At 39.3% G+C, this 18,891-nt stretch overlaps 2 protein-coding genes across 2 annotated transcripts; one reads left to right on the top strand and one right to left on the bottom strand.

Annotated features, from left to right (window-relative positions):
* Window positions 1-5,010: 5,010 nt before the first annotated feature.
* LOC140275211 (uncharacterized) lies at window positions 5,011-9,114 on the bottom strand. The gene is made up of 2 exons (XM_072370627.1): window positions 9,004-9,114; window positions 5,011-7,493 (listed from the first exon to the last, which is right to left on the bottom strand). The coding sequence occupies exons 1-2, from the start codon at window positions 9,047-9,049 to the stop codon at window positions 5,341-5,343; spliced, it is 2,199 nt and encodes a 732-aa protein (XP_072226728.1). The 5' UTR covers window positions 9,050-9,114; the 3' UTR covers window positions 5,011-5,340.
* Window positions 9,115-10,584: 1,470 nt separating this feature from the next.
* Window positions 10,585-18,774, top strand: LOC140274696 (uncharacterized). The gene is made up of 4 exons (XM_072370067.1): window positions 10,585-10,980; window positions 11,984-13,081; window positions 14,363-14,455; window positions 16,489-18,774. The coding sequence occupies exons 1-4, from the start codon at window positions 10,911-10,913 to the stop codon at window positions 17,550-17,552; spliced, it is 2,325 nt and encodes a 774-aa protein (XP_072226168.1). The 5' UTR covers window positions 10,585-10,910; the 3' UTR covers window positions 17,553-18,774.
* Window positions 18,775-18,891: the final 117 nt, after the last annotated feature.

Genomic DNA, 18,891 nt, shown 5'->3' with positions numbered 1-18,891 from the left:
TTTCGTAAACAATCTGCTAAGTGGTGTTATTTAGAGCTGTAGTTGATGAAATAATCAGATTGAAGCAATTTAAATATCAACAAATCATACACAGCTGACAAAGAAGCCTGTAGAATCCATGCAAGGTAGGTGTGGATTTCTAACAAGGATAAAATAAGAAAAACTTGGTGTAGTTGTTGTAAGAAAAGCTAAGAATACAACTATGTAACTACATCTACATCTGTACTACAAACCAGGATTCAGTTAAAAGCCAGGTATCTTATGATGGCGAGGATCATGGTTATTATTATTTATTTTTTATTAAATAAAGGCATTGTAGCAAAACATGACAAATAATGAGAATTAGAAATAAAGTCCTGCCCTTAATACAGGCTTGAGAGGCTGAAGTTACCAAAAGCCTTGACCTCTTTTTAGGGAAATGTGGAACTGAAGCTTAAAACAGTCGGTACTTATTTATTCATTGTTTTATTAATTGTATGTGTATCATTTTGTTATAGACTGTAAATTAAGTAGTTTTTTCAGAGGAATATCCAAATAAACTGCATTACATCATCCAGTTATTTGTCAGTGTCATACCTGCTACCATCCATCCATTTTCTTTATTCGTGTAATCCAGCGCAGTGTTGTCAGGGGGCTGGAGCGTATCCAAGGGCAGACTGGCCATCGGGAGTAAACTGGGCCGGTAAACTACATACTGTAGGTTTAGAGTAAGGAAGAAAACATAATGCTGTTTAAAATCTATTGGTCTGTGATCTGATCAAGCAGTGCGATTTTTGTCCCTGCTGTTTTCTCGTGCTTCTGTAATTTACACTGAATGTTGAAACGTAAAAGGTTTGAAGTCACTGATTTTTCTTCTGGTGCTGCTGCTACCAAATGGAAGATGCTGGTGGTGACACACAGACTGAGACAGACGATGCAGCTCAGAGTCGGCAGAGCCCCACGAATTCAGGGAAATTACCTATATTCTGCTCGGTTGAGGAACAAATGCGAATTCTGTTTGATATTTCTCAGAAGAACATTGATTTTAAACAAATTATTTTAAAAAGTGCAGAAAAGAACATCTCAACCTCCATGTTAAGGAAGACTAAAGTAGTTGTGTTTCACTTGTTTATCCGACTCGCAACACCCCTATTTTGCACTTATTTTGAATAAATGCAAGAGTTTAGGTATAACCCTCCACTCAAGATTGAATATTGAAGCTAAACGTCTTCTTTTGAACTTTAGTTCAATTATTTTTTCATACACATTTGTTGACAAACTGGCAAATATCCTCTTTACTCCCCAGAGTCCTTCACAGATGCCATTTTTAGATGGTTACAATCACCTGATGACATCACCTGTGTGAACATCATTATTATTGTTATTTTACCTGATTACTTACCCAAAAACTCTTAGGTCTGAAAGGCAGAAACGTATGCATTTAGACCAAAATAACCCATAAAAAGACATTTACTAAACAAAACATGAATACGCTTGGCTTTATACTGTCTTAAATTAGATAAAAGTCAAAAGTAAATGTGAGAATTACTGTATTTTTTGTTAACAGTTAACATTTTACAAACTGTCCCAACTTGAATCAATCGACGAAAATATCAAATTAAGGTGAGAAAATAATTAAGATCAGTTTCCTCTCAGGGCTTTTGTATTTTGCTGATGTTATCACATGAAGCAGAAAAGGTGAAGGGATGCTAAAATCTGATAGGAATATTTCAGCTCCTCCCGGTTGCCGTGGTAACATGATTACAGCCTTATAACTGGTAGTGTGGTGGCTGCTTCTTATTGAATTGAGGTTTAGTTGTAATTTCTCATAAATTAAGGTCAAAGAAGTCAGCAAATTCAGTGTTAATAGATGAATTTAATCAAAAACTGAAATATTAAAAAATGGGTACAAAGATCTGGACCAGAAAGAACAATTGTGTAGATTTGACCAAGTCTATGCTTAGAATATTATGTGCATCAATATGTTTTTGTGTATGTTTTTGACTGTGGAAAGTCTGGAACCAGACTGATACCTGTCCAAACCCAGTTTAAAAAACAGTTCTCTGTGTGCTGGCAGGAGGAACGCAGCACATTATTTATTATTACAGTTACTTTATTTGTGGGTTTGAAACAAAACTATAAAGAAAGAAAATGACAAAACTACTACAAAATAACACAATTCCATCACAGACTGACACAGTCTGTCCCGAAGAGGCACAAACCACCACAAACACTCAGTGGAGACACTGAAAAGTGAGACAAATTTTCCACAGAGAGACACAAACCTATACACAGGATACACAGGAAATGCACAGATTAGTCCTTTACAGGAATGGGAGGGGGAAGGAAGATTATAAATCAGGCCCACCTGGGAGCAGCAGGTGTGAGGAAGAACCAGCAAAGGCAGCAGCACCAGATGGAGGAGTGAGAGTGGCCAGAGGAAATGACAAGTAACACAATCTATTCCAGTTTCTGAGTTTATTTTACAACCACAGTGAAACATGAAAGAATAGAAGTTGTTCATGAACTGGCTGGATTTATAAAGGACCTTCCTTTCCGACCCTCTTTGATGGAGTGTGGGAGTCAAACTGATGCCTGGGGCAGCTCTTGATGATTCTGTTCAGATGCAGTGCTGGTCTCCGGTGGCTTTGTCGGCCCTGCAGGTATCAAGGTAAGTCTCCTTTGTACAAAGCTCCTGGCCGCTCCTATTTTTCCTCAGGCTGTCATATACAACCCAAGGTGGGCACTTGTGTCTTCCTTCCAACTGATTTGGCCTTTTTTGTTTGAGACATTTGTCTGTACTAAAGGGTCGGATTATATGGGAGAGTAATTTCTTGTGTGTGTTTGGCTGTGTTGTGAATTACTGTTATTTATGGGGTTTTCTTGATTTTTATGTCTGGTGTTAGTTGAGTCTGTTATTTATTTCTCCACCACAGCCTCCATAGTAATGCCGAATAGTCTCACTTAGTTTGTTTGGCCCATTTATTTGTTGGTCTGCTAAGCACATTTAAATAGGAATCTTGATCTACTCCTTTTTGTGATGACTAGTGTTCAGACCATCAATTTAACCTTTTAAAGCATTTTATTTTGTGAGACGATACCACTTTTCCCCTGCTTGGTGACAAACTACATATGAGTTATAACCCAGAGTGGAAATGAGGAGGCAGGAACAAGGACTTTCAGTTTTGCACATTTTTCTGGTGTCATCCTCTTAATACTCCCAGAATCTCAGAGACTTTGTCTGTACCCCAGTCTCCTAAATTAAGTTACTGAAAATAAGACCAAAGAAGAATTAAAACTACAATTCCAACACAATATAAAAGACTATTCATGCTATTCCTACAAATAAGGGAACAGTCTTAACAAGTCAGTTAAAAATTACGCAGTTACCCAACAGCAAATTATGCAGGAAATGTCTATTTATAGTCCTTGTTTTTCCTTTGATGGAGCACATTACTATGCTCACAACTTTATATTGACAACAAATACAGTGAAAGCAAACTTGGGTTACATTTATATGCAAAGTGTGCTGACATTGCTCCATCTTCTGTCTGAATGAAGGACAGAGAAGGAAGGACTAAGTCCTTTAAAGGGTCAGGGATACCAGAGCAGTCCTTTGGTGAGATTTGATGATGCTGCATCCTCTGCATCCTGCATCAGGGTTCTTCCTCGACTTTGAGAAGTACCTTGTAGCTCGTTCTAAGTGAAAATTCACTGTTTTATCAAGAACTGCTGCTATAAAGAGAGAAACCTTAACTGTGACGGGCATCACTTTGCCACTCTGAGGCTTTCCTTCACACATCAACGTGACATTTGTGTTTTTATTTTTATTTTCAGATGTACGTTGAACCGTTTCCAAAAAGAATCAACAACTTATCATGAAAACTTACCCGACTGAAATGCAGGGGCAAAATGTTCAGAGCTAGAGTGTAAGTGGAGAAAGCTGACTGAAAAACACCCAAATGTTCTCCTGGACATTTTTACAACGCTGATAATAGCCATAGCTGTCGTCACACGAACAAGTCAGCAGTTTTAGCATTTCAGTCGAAATTCTTCTAACTTTCATAACAGTCTATGTTTGTCTCAAGTCGATGTTAAGAAATCTAATAAAGCAATACATTTTTCAGGTTCAGATTTGATGAATTAATGAAAAATACTTGATTTTTCCCAAAGTACTGTGCAGTCGTCTCCATCAGCTTCTGTTAGTCTCTGAGTTCCCCGTGATTATCTTCAACATGTGGTTCCTCCTGGTCCAAATTAACTCCATTCCTTTGTCAGATATGCAGTAAAAAGCACAGAAATTCTTGTTTTGCACGACAAACGTCACAAAGTTTACAAGACAAAAAGAAACGCACAGTTTAAACAGAAAACATGTAAATAATCCAGTAAAATACTTTTTTTACACGATGATTCTGCATTTTGTCTTAGTTTTTGTTAAATAAATGATGACATGCTACACTTTGTCACGTACTGGTGTTCATCTGAGGTTTCGTTTGGATTACTTTAATAACCAAATGACATTTAATCCATCTTAGTACATTAAAAAAAAAGTCTGTACCTTTCATTCAAGCCCTGTTACACTAAACTTTTGTTTTTCACAGCATATAACATTTTAAAATCTGTAATCTGTGATGACGCTTTGATTTTATTTCAGCATGACTCCAGTTATAGCTCAAGATGGAGGGGAAACAAGGAGAAATGATGTACTGACCAAAGCTGTTAAATTCTGTTTTAATGTGGAAAAACTGTATGAAAACTGTGTATCCCTGCAGCCACACACTATGTAACCACGGTAACAGTTTGTTTTAGTCATGAAGCCCAACTAATTCAGAGAGCTTAAAACACAAAAGCTTTAAAATAACTAAGTGAAAGAACTTAACGATATTAACAAGCTCAAATTCTAGCTTGAAAGTTTTATGATAAAGTGTAAAACCGCTAAAGTGTGCATGTGCAACAGACGTGCATGGCCTGTCAATAACCGGCTACTTGAAAAAGAAAGAGTTTGGACACTTTATTGAATAGAATCTCATTTAATAAGTCAAATTTAATCTGCTTTGCAACAATAAACAAAGACCCGACATGCATGAAGGAGAAAAATCTGAATTTTCCAAACGCCACAATTTCATTCAAAATTGAATGAATTTCTGACACAAAGACAGTCTTTCTAAATAAAGTTTATCTTGTTGCAATGCGTGAAACAGCACAGAGGTAGGAAGCATGTTTTGTTAAAAAGTTAGCGACAACTTTTAAAATAAACTGTCAGGTTTCTGCAGACCAACTGAACACTTTCAAGCAGAACTGAACGACAACAAACAAAACGTGAAGGAAAATAATCCTAAAACTAACAGCAGATGAGTCGTTTCAGCTGTACGAAACGTTACGCTTCAGATTTATGTTGGCGTCGTCCTCATACGTTTGCTCATGCGAGGCCTCGCCAAGACACTGGTGGTATTTGAGCTCCGTGTACCAAGCGAAGCTTTTCTTACACACATCACAACTGTACTTCCTTTCTGCGGCGTGGACGGTCATGTGAGATTGCATACTTGCCTTGTTTGTGTATTTTTTATCACACATCGGACAACTGAATGGTTTCTCTCCCGTGTGAGTCCTCATGTGAACCTTCAGATTTGAGCTGGAGGTGGATTTATAACCACAAACGGAACAAAAATACCTTTCTGTGTGCTGCTTCATGTGCGTCTTCAAATATGAGCTGTAGCGAAAGGCTTTACTGCACAGAGTACAGCTGTATGGCTTCAAGTCGTTTACATATTTCACTCCTCTTTCTGAAGCTTCATGTTTCAGAGAGTTTAAATTTGACTGTGGTTTCTTGTAATCTTTCCAAAAGTCGCTGTCGACGCTGTCATCGCTCTCGGGCTGCAGAGACTCCGATGGTTTGTCATCAGAACCGCTTAATGGATTTTTCCAAGAATCAGTTTCAGAGTTTAAACCTGACTGAGGCCCTCGGGCCTCTTTCCAAAAATCACTGTCCACGCTGTCGTCACTTTTAAAGGACACTGCTCCAAAATCTGGATCCAAGTTCTTTGCTGGTTCTGGTCCCTCCACAGAGTCTCTGTTCTCCTCTGTCTGGCTGTAATGAAGCTGTGAGGATTGAGGTTTCTCTTCATCTTCTTCAGTCTTCACAGGGACAGGACTGAATGTGAACGTGGTGATTTCAGTCTCCTCTGGTTCTTCTTTAACCTGTGGATCCTCCTGTTTCACCTCCATCGGCACCTCTGTGTGGTCCACAGAGTGAGGACTCGGGTCCTCTTTGCATGTGAGCTGTTGTACGGCCACCTTTGTGTCACCCTCTGAGGCTTCATCGTGTTGGACTGAGGTCAATTCTGACTGAGATTCTCCAGTCTCTTTCCAACACTCCCCATCTCCAGATTTAAAGGGAAGCGAAGCCTCCACATCAGACACTGGCTGTAAATGTGGACTTTGGTCTGAGGTCCCGACTCCTTCCGGTTCTCCATAGTCCTCTCCATCAGCTGCTGGTTCCATGTGTTCTATTTCCTCCCCGTTTTCCTCAGACTGGGCATGATGAAGCTCTGATGACTGATGAATAAGCTTATGCTTAGATAACACGTAATAGGTGCAGAATTCAGCGCCACAGACTCTGCACCTGAACACTTTTTTCCTTTTCCTATGGACCTCCATGTGTTTCGTCAGATGTCTCCTCCATGCAAAGTCTTTCCCACAAACTGAGCAGCTAAACTGCGTCTGTCTCGTGTGGATCCTCATGTGCTGGATTAAGGAGTCTCGGTCACTACAAACAGCGTTACAAATGGAACATTTGAAGGAGTCTCCTCTCGCGTGACATCTGAGGTGTACATTCAAATCTTCACGTCGGGAAAATTCTTCACCACACTGCGAGCAGTTAAACAGTTTGCCGGCATTAACTTCTGCTTCGGTTCCACTTTGCTGACGCCGAGAGGACTCGCGAGCACACACGTGACTTACGAGCTCCAACTCCAAAGTGAATGTTCTCTTACAAATAATGCAGCTCAGCACCTTCTCTCCCGTATGGATGAACATGTGCCTCGTCAGAAGTCCTCCTGTTGCAAATTCTGTCCCACAGAAAAAGCAACAAAGTAGATTTTTAACGGCAGGACCTCCGGAATCACTGACTGGGGTTTCTTCTTTTACTTGAGTGTTTAAACCTGACTGCAGTGCATTGGTCTGCTTACAGAAATCGCTTTCATTCGTGTCGGGTTCGACATCAGCCTTGCCATCAAGACTCAGATTCCCAGCGCTTCTGTCACCGCAAACGGAGCTATGAAATTTTATGTCCAACTTTTGATCGACGTCATCACTTGTAAGTTCACTAAAGTCTGAAGTCACATAACATTGACTTGAATCTGATCCTTTGTAGTCCTCTCCATCAGCTCCGTTTAGTCTCCGGATACGACAGAGTTCCTCATGATTATCTTCAACATGTGGCTCCTGCTGGTCCAAGCTCGCGCTTCTCGTGAGCTGATCAGCGGCAGGCTCCGTTTGCAACAGATGCGAGAGTTCTGAAAAACAGAAGCATCACAGGAAACAATGAGTCAAGAATCAGTTCATAAGTAACAAATGAGGAACTTTCAAAATTCAACCTCTGGATAAAAGGTGTGGTGCTCATCTGCTTAAAATAACTGCAGTTTTCTTCCTAAAGTGCGTATTGAATATTGTGATATAGTATCTTAAAAACCCATCAAATGTCAATTGGTTGTAATTTCAGATAGACGGTGGTCTGTGGCTTGATTTGTGACACTTGTCTCTCTAAAGAATAGTTATTAGTTTTTATTTCTGTGTCTGAAGTCACAGCCGACCTAAAAAACCTAAAACAAAATAATTTAGTTTTGGCCTCAATATGTCATTATCTCCACGGATGAAACAGTCCTGTGGCGCACTCTGCAACTCAGGTTTCACGATTATCTGCAGCATGAGCATACTTTGAGAAGGAACTTTGTTTTACAGATGCTGCTGCGTACTTGTCAAAGTAATGTTGGACCTCTACATTTCCTGATTAAGCATAATCTCACGGTTGGGGAAGATCCCCTTAGTTCTCTCAGGTAAATAAGGTGTCTGAAATGTTTCTTGCTCCCTTTGGAATCATCACTTTTAGTAACTTCAAATGATGAAAGATGTGCGATCAGAGATCAATACATCAATACATGCCACCTGTGCTGTTGCCCATTTTTCCAGTCTTTGCTGGACAACAATTTCCGATGAGCTTCCTCGAATAGATGAACATAAAGAACTGAACAGTAATCCAACACATCACATCATCTGTACTTCTTTATAATCTCCAATGCTCCTCCTGTTACTAAACGTATATTTCTGTAAAGAAGAGGGTGAGCTGTAGCCACAACCACAGCCGCCTCAGTGAAAATTAGTGTGTGCACCCGAGTGTTATCACCCATATCATAAATTTATCATTTTATTTACAATCATAATTAAATTATTTCTTGCAAAAGGCTTTTAAAGCCTATTTATTAATGATGAAATATCTAACCTAGCTCAGATTTATCAAATCGGCACCAATTTCTGCTCAAACTTTGGCGTCATTTCCTGATATTTGCAACGATGCCCTATTCACTACAGCGCCCCCATTGTATGGCGCTGCGGTTTTAAATCAAGTATTTATTTAGAACAAATCAACTATCGATTGAGACTCTAGTCGCTTGTTTTGTGTTTGTTTTTCGTAAACCCGGCTGCTTGTTTCTCTTGCAAAATTTGGCAAAGCTGATATCGGTGCCATAATTGACGATGTACTGGCTCAACAACTGGAGCAGCTCACATATTCTAGGTGTTTGTAAGTATATCCACTAGTACACACCAAAATCAAATACTTAGTGGATAATACAAAATATAATTTTCCCAAAATTAAATCAAATAACATTGATGCAATGACAAATTGGAGCAAGGACCTAGCTGCAGTTCACAGGATGTGTACAAGCAATTTAGCTACCGTTAGCTTAGCTCCGACTTTAGACGTAATCGGACCGGAAAACGATTTAGAAAAGTGGAAGTAAAACTAACCTGTACGATCTAAAACCCCCCTCACTTGTCTAGGGCTTTGATCCATCTCTAAAAACTGGACGCTGACGACTTTACTCCGAACGATTTTAATCCACCGTGACCACGAGCAGGAACGTTGACAACTACTTCCGGATAGTGGTTTTCAAAATAAAACTCAAACTCTGGTGCCGTATCGAGCGTTAACTTTATTAGTTTACTAAATACGCACACACAGGTCCACAGAAAACTATACGAGCAAGAGAGGGAAAAAAATGTACAAAAAGGTCAAGGCATACGAGAACAGCATAACAAGTGGGTTTGCTGGCACTAACAAACGTTTGGCTTGTGCTGCTCACTGGTTAGTACATTTTCTTAGTTTGGTCTTGTAAAGTTAATTCTCCCATTAACCTGTTAAATAGTGGGACAACATGATGAGGGTTAAATAATTACAAGCAAGGTTGCTCTGATCCTCCATACCTTAGCAGTAGCCTCATTCCATCTTTATATATATAAAGTTTCTGTATACTGTACAAAGGGGCGGTATACATTGGGGTGCAATATACTTTGAAAAGTATAGTCTGGTACAGAGCACATGCTAAATTTGCATATCAGTATATTAATTTGTGCATACATGAAATGACACTATCTGGAAATGTCCCTATCATCAGTTATATAATGTTCTAAGTGTTTAATTTCATCACACAATTTAGAGACAATACCAGATACAGGGAAGCGAGGAAATGACAGTTTACTATCCTCGAATAGTATATGAACTATGAATAGTAGTACTCTGCACACCTGACTGAATGAGTTTCAACATAAAAAGGAGAGACTGTGTGCACATGTTGCCATCTTGAGTTTTAGCCTGTTGCTTGTTATTCACCTGTGAGATGAAGCATCAGGAAAGTGTTTCTGAACAAATATACACGGCATTTGTTGGTCATATAAGCAACAACACACTTTTGACCATACTTGCAGTGTATAGGCAATATGTAACACATATTTAATATATTTTAGTTTACAGGTTATGATGATGATTTACTCCTATTTCCAGCAGTCATATGTTATTAAGGTAGAATTTATCACACACTTATTATAGAAACACAGAAACCCAATGTTGATTTAAATATTGATATCAAATATATATATTTATATAATTTTTTATTGAAATCATAATTATCAAGAATTATTATTTATTTGAGAACATCCTGTATCTATTGAATGATGGCTAAAGCAGCCAATATCCAAATTAAGATTTTGGAAGACCTTTAGAAAGCCTGGGGAACTATTGCTTGAGACCACTTTTAAGGATTTCTCTAAAGTTTTGCTCATTGCAGGCAAAATATAAAGAAATAAGAGGTGGCTCAACACTAGAGCACAGTACCACATAGATGAAGCAAATATAATGCAAATGTTTCCTCAATAAGTCAAACACTATTCCGTTCCAATAAAACCTAATATCCGAATAGATCAAGTTTCTTTTTCTGTTTATTCTTTTTATTATTATTGACTATTCTGCATGAAATCATTGTATGTTTGAGCTCTTATTTTGAAGGCTGACATAAAATAATGAGCGCACCACAAGCGGAAGTAATTTTTCTCTTAGCACCAGAAGATGTGGAAACAGAGTGCCTCTTCCTCCTCTCAGTGTGTCATTTCTATGCTCAGTTCGTCCTCGTTGTGTCTTATCAACATGCCTGAATGAGCATTTTGTTGTTCATGTTGTCAGAGAATGTTTTTCTCTTCTTCTTCGACTCGTTTTATATTAGCAACAACGTCAATCTCGTTAGCTTAGCATGCTAGCTGGAAGCAGAGACGGAGAGCTGAGCAACACATCGAGTCAGAGCAACAATATGATGGAAAACGGACTGTGTTCGCAGCGGACTATGTGGAGAATATGACTATGACTGTCGGCTGTGACTGTGGAAATGTCCAAATTCCAGATGCTGAGAGCGCCTGAGAGTCCAACTGGGACGCAGCTGCTGTCTCAACTTTGCGGTATCCATGTTCTCCAACATGATTATTGTTTTTATTGACATTAAACCTCAAACTAATGACTACTGTTAACCGGCATAGATTAATTGACTCTCACGTACGGTTTAAATATGAGTAATGTGTACATTTAAGAAAATCTAAAACGAGATTTTGACATCTTAAATTAGAAATGTGCATATGCATTTTTTATTTATTTATTTATTTTTACCAGATTTTCCAGACGTTTGTCACTGGTGAAAAATTAAAAAAATACTTGTAGTTGTTCCACTTCAGCACACAAAACTACTATAGATACTTTAAATTTTTTTTCTACAATTTAATTGCAACTTAAATGCACTAAAATAGTAAAACTTTACTAATCATTACCACACTCAAGTATGCTTGAATTGAATATACTTGGTGTATTTTTCACCAGGGTGTGCTTAGATATTTGTCTTGTTTAAATCTAAATCATTTGTACCAACACACTGTTGCTGCACTTGGCCCCTGATCTGGAAAGGTTGATGGTAGAGTCGCACATCAGGGTTTGTTAGTATAAAAAGCAACTGTTCCTACAAACAATGAGCCTTTGTTAACCTTTCATAACAGACACACCACAGTTTCAGGGGACACGAATAAACCCATCTAATTCTATATGTGACACATAAATGACTACAACTGCTGAGTGCTGCTCCACTTCAAAGTTACACCAAATATCTGTGAGAAAACTGCATCACTGTGTCTCTGGAAAATGTTTTGTCATTGAGGCGACTTGTTCCGGGTGTGTTTTTAACACCAGGCAGACAAATGAATGACCGCGGTAATATTAAATACTGATAATTCTACAGGCAGCATGTTGTTACAGGTGACTATGGTCATGAAGGTGACACGACATTAGTCATATTTGATGGCGTTTTCATAAGGAAATGGAAAAAATTAACATCTTAATCTTTAAAACTGTGAAGGTGATTATGATGGATGTTATTGGTAACTTCAGTGCTAATGTCTGTGTTTCTGTTTCCTGCAGACGTCAAGCAGATGTTGGTGGTCAAAGATGAGTTTCCTCCTGAGCAGCAGAACTTAAGTCCCAGTCTGGACGAGGAGGACCTAGAGCTTTCTCACATTAAAGAGGAAGAGGAGGAGGCCGATATCACAGGGTTCACATTCATTCCTGTCATTGTGAAAAGTGAAGATGAGGAAGAGAAACCCCAGTCCTCAGAGCTTCATCACAGCCAGACTGAGGTGAACAGAGTGTCTTTGGGAGAACCAGAATCGGATCCAGATCAATGCTCAGAATCAGATACAGAAGACAAGACTTCACAGTCTTCAAAGACGGACGTGAGTGACGGAAACTGGGAGGAGAGTAATGAGCCTCAGTCAGGTTTAAAATCTGTAAAAAACTGCGAAGTTGCAGCTGGTGATCGATGTGAGAGTGGGAAGAAGCTTTACAGCTGCACCGAATGCTTTAAAACATTCAGCCGCAGGGCAAATCTGTTGAGACACAAGAGAATCCACACAGCAGAACTGCCGTTCAGCTGCTCCGTCTGTCAGGCGTCGTTTAAAACAAAACGAGTTTTAATACAGCACACAAAAATCCACAGTGACGAGAAGCCTTTCAGCTGCTCCATCTGTGGACGAGGCTTCAAAAGGAGAGAATGTGTGACCCATCACATGAGATGTCACACAGGAGAGAAGCCGTTCAGCTGCTCCTTCTGCGATGCCACTTTCAAGTGGAAAAATGCTTACGTGGAGCACACGAGAATCCACACAGGAGAGAAGCCTTTCAGCTGCTCCGTTTGCACAGCGGCGTTCAGAAGGAAGCAGGATTTCGTGGAACACACGAGGATCCACAGCGGCGAAAAACCTTTCAGCTGTTCAGTCTGCGGCCGAAGCTTCAGTAAGGTTGCGTATGTCACTTGTCATATGAGATGTCACAGAGGTGAGAGACCTTTCAGCTGCTCCGTCTGTAAAGCAGCTTTTAAGAGGAAGTACACTTTAGAGATACACATGAGGACGCACACTGGAGAGAAGCTCTTCAGCTGCAGCACCTGCAACAAAAAGTTCACTCGGATGTCCGGCGCCAAAGCACATCAGCAGCGCTGCCCAGGCAGCTGCAGCGAGTCAGGCCGAATGTGAGCGCCATCTGGGTGGAAACTGCTCGCTATGTACGACTGGTTCACTGTATCACAGTTTATGGTTATACACAATCGTTATTTTTATTAAGATAAATACCCCGATGAGCTCTTATAATAACCCTTTAAGAAAGGAAAGATTATTTATTCCTGTATTTATTTATTTATTTAATTATTCATGTATTCATTTTGTTGTTGAACAACACGAAAAGCTGTTTTTAATGGACAGTAATGGAACCAGGGCGGTCTGTGTGTGAATGAGCATTTTCTGTTGAGTCAGCATAATGATGCTATAAATAAACTGATGGGAAATGAAAAGCTGCTGCATCCCCAAACCCTCGATGTGGCTTATTTTGTTGTGTGATAACAGCACAGTCCTGGCAGCAGAGGAGAGTGTCGGAAAATAAAGATAAGACTTTGAATAAAAGGGAGTGTGTCCTTTCATGATCTGCACAAAGGTTTTTACTCTGATATGAAAAAGTTTATACCCGCTAGCTAATGAAATACACTGGATTTTAAGAAGGAAAAAGAGGAGAGGCTGTTGTGAGACTCAACTGAAAAATGAAGTTAAATTAAAACTATTTACATAGAGGGAGGTATGTTGTTCTTCCATCTCATACACTACAACCAAGAAACAACTGATTCCTTAGTAAACAACTTTTGTGAATTGGCATTATATGAATAGGGCTAATTTGGGTTATAATTACAATGACCTGGCTTATAATTGGATTGTATCTGTGAACTACATTAAGAGGGACATTTATTGGCATTTTGTGCTATATAATAAAAAAACAAAATCTAATTTAATTTTCATTTTTATACAAAACATTTCCGTCTTAAGCAATGTGTGGTAGTGTTCTCATATAAATGTTTTTGTTTAAAAAAGATGTAACGTGGTCGATCTGAAACATGCAGTTTCTGTTCAGTTTTTGAGCTCTTATTTTGAAGGCCGAAAGAACCCTCTGATAACGGAAGTTATTTTTTTGTTGTTGTAGTGACAGACATTTAAAGAGTCATTTTGCGTGTAATCTAACAACCGAGTGAGTCTCAAGGGCAGATGAATCGTGTAAAAGTTCCCGAATGGACTTTGTGTCAACTTTATTTATGACAGTTTGTTCTGCTGAATAAAGGGCTGCAAAGCTAATAACGTTAGCTAGCCAGTAGCAAGCAGGCAGGATGGAGCTGATCAGCGCGTCGAGCCAGAGCGACAGTCTGATGGAGAGCAGACGTATTTATGATGGGATTTGAGGGGGAATGAGTGAAAATGGCTGAAGTCCAGATGCTTAGAGGATTGAAGAAAAGACAGCTGACTGCGGAGGAAGAACCAGGCAGTCAGACTGGAGAGCAGCTGTTCTCTCATCTGGGTGGTAACCACGTTCTTTATGTTTGAACAATTTCCAAGCATTTTATAAAGACCAAAGGGGTGTGCTACAAAGTGAAATTACTGGCTTAGTGAGCTATGTTGAATCTAAAGTATATAGAGTTTTCACTGTCATGAAGATGGTTCTGTTTTGAACAGCTGCATCACCACGGTAACTGATGCTGAACCCATACCTGCTCTGGATTAAGTCATCTGAAATAAAAAACTTTTAACTTATTCCTGTCCTGATGGCATCCCAGACAGCAAAATACGCCTGAAACAACATTTAAATGTTGTCAGGCAGGATGTTGACAGTTGACGTCAGACAATGTGACGTCATTTAAAGGTTTATACTGGATGTGTCGCAACGCTGGATTTTTAAAGCGCCTGAATGGCAGAAAATCAATAACTCACGTGGTTATTGTAAAGATGTTTATGTTTATGTATTTAGCAGACGCTTTTATCCAAAGCGACTTACAAATGAAGATATAACAAGCTATATAAAAAGCCAACAATAAATTACAAGATAAGTCTGTGTATTACATTTAGAGTGATTTGATTTAATTTTGGCATTTTAATCGCCAAATTTAACCACAATGTTGATCCACCATTGATTTTAGTTTAATAAATAACAACTTGGGCCAAAGTTACATTCACAAACCTGTTGATCAAAGAAGTCGATGTGTTATGATGGAAACCGTCCTTTTAGTTGGTGAATCAGAGGGAATTATAAGCGGTATGCTTTCTATGTCGTCCCGATTTGCCAACAAACCCATCCTGTAGTCTACTGCAGATATTAACGATTTACATAATTGTTTTATGATGCTTTGAAAATTTACCCCAAAACACCAAACTTTGACAAAAAATTCCTCTACAGCATCAGAATAAACAAAGCAATGCAGCTACTGAATTAAGACAAATATTATAAGTGCAATATAACAATTTAACCTACAGAAAAAAATGATCATATTTGTTATGGATGAAATGGAGATTTGGATCAGTCTGGATATACCTTTGAGAAAAAAAAAAAGAAAAGTTAAATTAAAACTAAAGTTAAATTCAGGGCCTAATCTGGAGAACAAGGCTTTTCTACCACTGATAAAGACCTCTGAGGCCACCTTAAATATTTGCAATAAATCAGATTTCTTATTCTTAGGAAAATATGTGGTTTGTAAGGTGACTTTTTGGACGTGTTTTCTAAGCGTAGATGCCACTGAATAAGTGTAGAAATTCAACAGGAGTCCTACAGGCAGCTCTTCCATATCTGCATGTTGCCACTGGTCACTTTGATGTACGAGGTAATGCTCTTTTATAGAGGATAAGTCAGAGATAAGCATCATCAACATAGATTAGTTCTATAATTCATGCACTGAAAGGGATTAAACAAAAAGGAAAAGATGGCAGAGGCCATTGTTTTCAAGTCAAGTATTTAGGACCTCCCTGTAAAGGGAGCGGGCCTCCACACATCTTGTGTCTTCAGCTTCTTGAATGTGTAAACTGTAGAGTTATGGCTCCCCCTGCTGGTGAAACTACGTCACTGTTTTATTAAAACTTCTCCAAAGCATGGTCTTCGTTGCCGATTCAAGCAAAACATATGTTAGCATCCGCCACAGCACCAGTCAAAAGTTTAACACCCCTTTAAATAAATTTAGTTTCAGTTGGTCTAAAGTTTTAACTGGTAATATATAAGTGAAAGACTAAATAAGTATTTCCATCTTATTTAGTGGAAGGTTTGTGGGAGTTATCCTTTGACTGACATCGGGATAACCCTCAGGAGCCATGAGATATGGGTCAGTTTCGAGCATAAGTAATAGTTTTAATAGTTTTTCAGTCTTTGAAAAGACTCACGAGAAGGTAATGAATCAACAATGAATACAAGTCTCTGCTGCTCTCCCAGTAAAGTTGTTCTTATGACTCCAACTGAAAAGCAGTCAATGATTTTATAACGACAACACTGTTAAAACTGTAGGACTATGTTGTGTCTGTTATGACTTCAATGTTGCCACTCAAACTATTCTATAACATTTCTGTCTCCTGCAGATGTTCAGCAGCTGTTGGTGATCAAAGAGGAGTTTCCTCCTGAGCAGCAGAGCTGGTGTCCCAGTCTGGACCAGGAGGACGTAAAACCTCCACAGATTAAGAAGGAAGAGGAGGAAGCTGATATCACAGCGTTCACATTCAGCCCTGTCCCTGTGAAGAGTGAAGATGATGAAGAGGAAAGGCAGTCCTCGGAGCTTCATCACAGCCAGACTGAGGAGAACAGAGACTCTGTGGGAGATCCAGACCAGTGTTTACAGTCAGATGCTGAAGACAAAGCTTCAGAGTCTTCAGAGACAGACGTTAGTGATGGAAACTGGGAGAAGAGCAGTGGACCTCAGTCAGGTTTAAACTCCATAAAAGAAACTGATGTCCCTGCAGATGATGACCCTGATAAGTTATACAGCTGTTCTGAATGTGGTAAAACATTCACCCGCAGGCCATGTCTGCTAAGACACAAGAAAATCCACACAGGGGAGAAACCTTTCAGCTGCTCCGTCTGTAAGGCGTCTTTCACATGGAAACACTCCTTTGTCCAACACATGAGAATCCACACAGGCGAGCAGCCTTTCAGCTGCTCTGTTTGCGGTCGACGTTTCAGACATAAAGAAAGTCTAAATAGTCACAAAAGATGTCACACAGGAGAAAAGCCTTATACTTGCTCCATCTGCAAAGCGACTTTCAAATGGAGAAATGCTTTGGTGAAACACACAAGACTCCACATGGCAGAAAACCTTTTCAGCTGCTCCGTCTGTAAGGCAACTTTTTCCTGGAAACATTCCCTGGTGCAGCACATGAGAATCCACACAGGAGAGAAACCCTTCAGCTGCTCCGTCTGTGGCCAACATTTCAAATACAGAGAAAGTCTTAAGTGTCACACAAGATGCCACACGGGAGAAAAACCTTACACCTGCTCCATCTGTAAGGCCACTTTTAAGTGGAGCAATCCTTTTGTGGAGCACAAAAGAATCCATACAGGAGAAAAACCTTACAGCTGCTCTGTCTGTGAGGCAGCTTTTACAAGGAAACGTGACTTGAGCAGGCACACAAGATACCACAACAACTAAAAGACACAAAGGCTGGACTGACAGCTACATCAACGCTCTGGGCAATCATTTTTTATAGAGCCCCCTCATTAGCAGTTGGCTCATCCAACCTTCCCAAACATCAGATATGTGTTATTACAACAAAGTAAAGCTGTGGCTGCTGCAAATACAACTCATAATGATACGATCATAATGAAACATTTAAATCATACAGATATGGAGTCATTAAATGTAGAATATGGTTAATTTAGGGCCAATATCCGTTTCACTCTCCCATGAATAGATTTTATGTATGTTTATCTTAAAAAAGATCAATCTGTAAAACTATAGTTGTGGTTAATAAACTTAGTTGTAAACACCACATGCGATCTGTGCACACAAATAAAATCTTTGTCATCTGGTCGTTCACAGCTCATTGCTAAGCTTTGCATCTTTTAAATTAACGGCCAATTAGGGCATTTTTTTATGTCGATAATTGTGACCCCTCCTCGTTCTTTCTCCGTTTTGCTTTTTCATCTCCACCTTTACACCAAGAATAGGGAGTTAAAGTTACTAATATTCCAACAAGTTTGATTTGCAGGTAATCTAATCCCGGTTTACCCCCGCGCACCCAAATGCCTCCTCTGAAAACGTGCCTCATTACATTTGGAAGAACACTAACTGGAGCACAGGAACCACTTTGCTCTGTTCTTTATCTGAATTTGGATGTTCTGATGATGCTTGAAATGGAGCCAATAAGCTGCTGCAGCTCTGATCCCTGCATCCCTGCGCTGTTTTATAGCAGCGGCGTGGAACTGTTTGAGCAGCAGATGAGACAATTATTCCATCTTTACCAAGATGATACCATGAGTGTGATCTTTCTACAGCTTTATAAATACAGTGTGCTTACTAAACAAATATTGAAGCCGGTCTTGAGTCAGATTAGCAAGGACTGTGCTCAGTGTAATAAGTGTAAAATGATTTTGTGCAATGTGATCATTACAAAGTGTCTCTTTTCTGGAAGTTTCCACCACAGAAGGAACATGCAGTGTAGGATGTTGTCTAAATTGTTTGTATTTTGCGTTTTAAAGCAGTTCTGTTAAAAACCTGACTGAAGATGCTCGGCATGTTTACTGACAGTGCAGAAAGGAGTTTTTTTGAAAGGCAGATAGTGTTATTGAATAAAGAAAAGTAACTTTCCATCTCCATTTTTTTATTTACCATTATTTGATCCGGCACTTTTTTTTACAGGGAAGAAGAGAAAAAGGAAAGCATATGCTTCAGAGTTTTAGATCGCCACAAAGCTGTTTTCTTCACAATGTGTGTGAGGAAATGCTTATTTTTTCACTATTAAACACTGTTGTGTGTTCTGTTGTTGATT

The sequence above is a fragment of the Leuresthes tenuis genome, unplaced genomic scaffold (genome assembly GCF_036924035.1).
Source record: "Leuresthes tenuis unplaced genomic scaffold, fLeuTen1.0.hap1 SCAF_18, whole genome shotgun sequence".
Taxonomy (NCBI): domain Eukaryota; kingdom Metazoa; phylum Chordata; class Actinopteri; order Atheriniformes; family Atherinopsidae; genus Leuresthes; species Leuresthes tenuis.
This window is presented reverse-complemented; position numbering and strand designations above follow the sequence as displayed.

What these genes read in the sequence shown, in the direction of transcription:
- LOC140275211 (XM_072370627.1), bottom strand. Translation starts at nt 9,049, where the DNA reads ATGGATCAAAGCCCTAGACAAGTGAGGGGGGTTTTAGATCGTACAG. An exon ending in GGGGGTTTTAGATCGTACAG is followed by an intron (nt 7,494 to 9,003) that starts GTTAGTTTTACT and finishes TCTGTTTTTCAG; the next exon opens with AACTCTCGCATCTGTTGCAA.
- LOC140274696 (XM_072370067.1), top strand. Translation starts at nt 10,911, where the DNA reads ATGTCCAAATTCCAGATGCTGAGAGCGCCTGAGAGTCCAACTGGGACG. An exon ending in GCTGCTGTCTCAACTTTGCG is followed by an intron (nt 10,981 to 11,983) that starts GTATCCATGTTC and finishes TGTTTCCTGCAG; the next exon opens with ACGTCAAGCAGATGTTGGTG. An exon ending in GCTGTTCTCTCATCTGGGTG is followed by an intron (nt 14,456 to 16,488) that starts GTAACCACGTTC and finishes TGTCTCCTGCAG; the next exon opens with ATGTTCAGCAGCTGTTGGTG.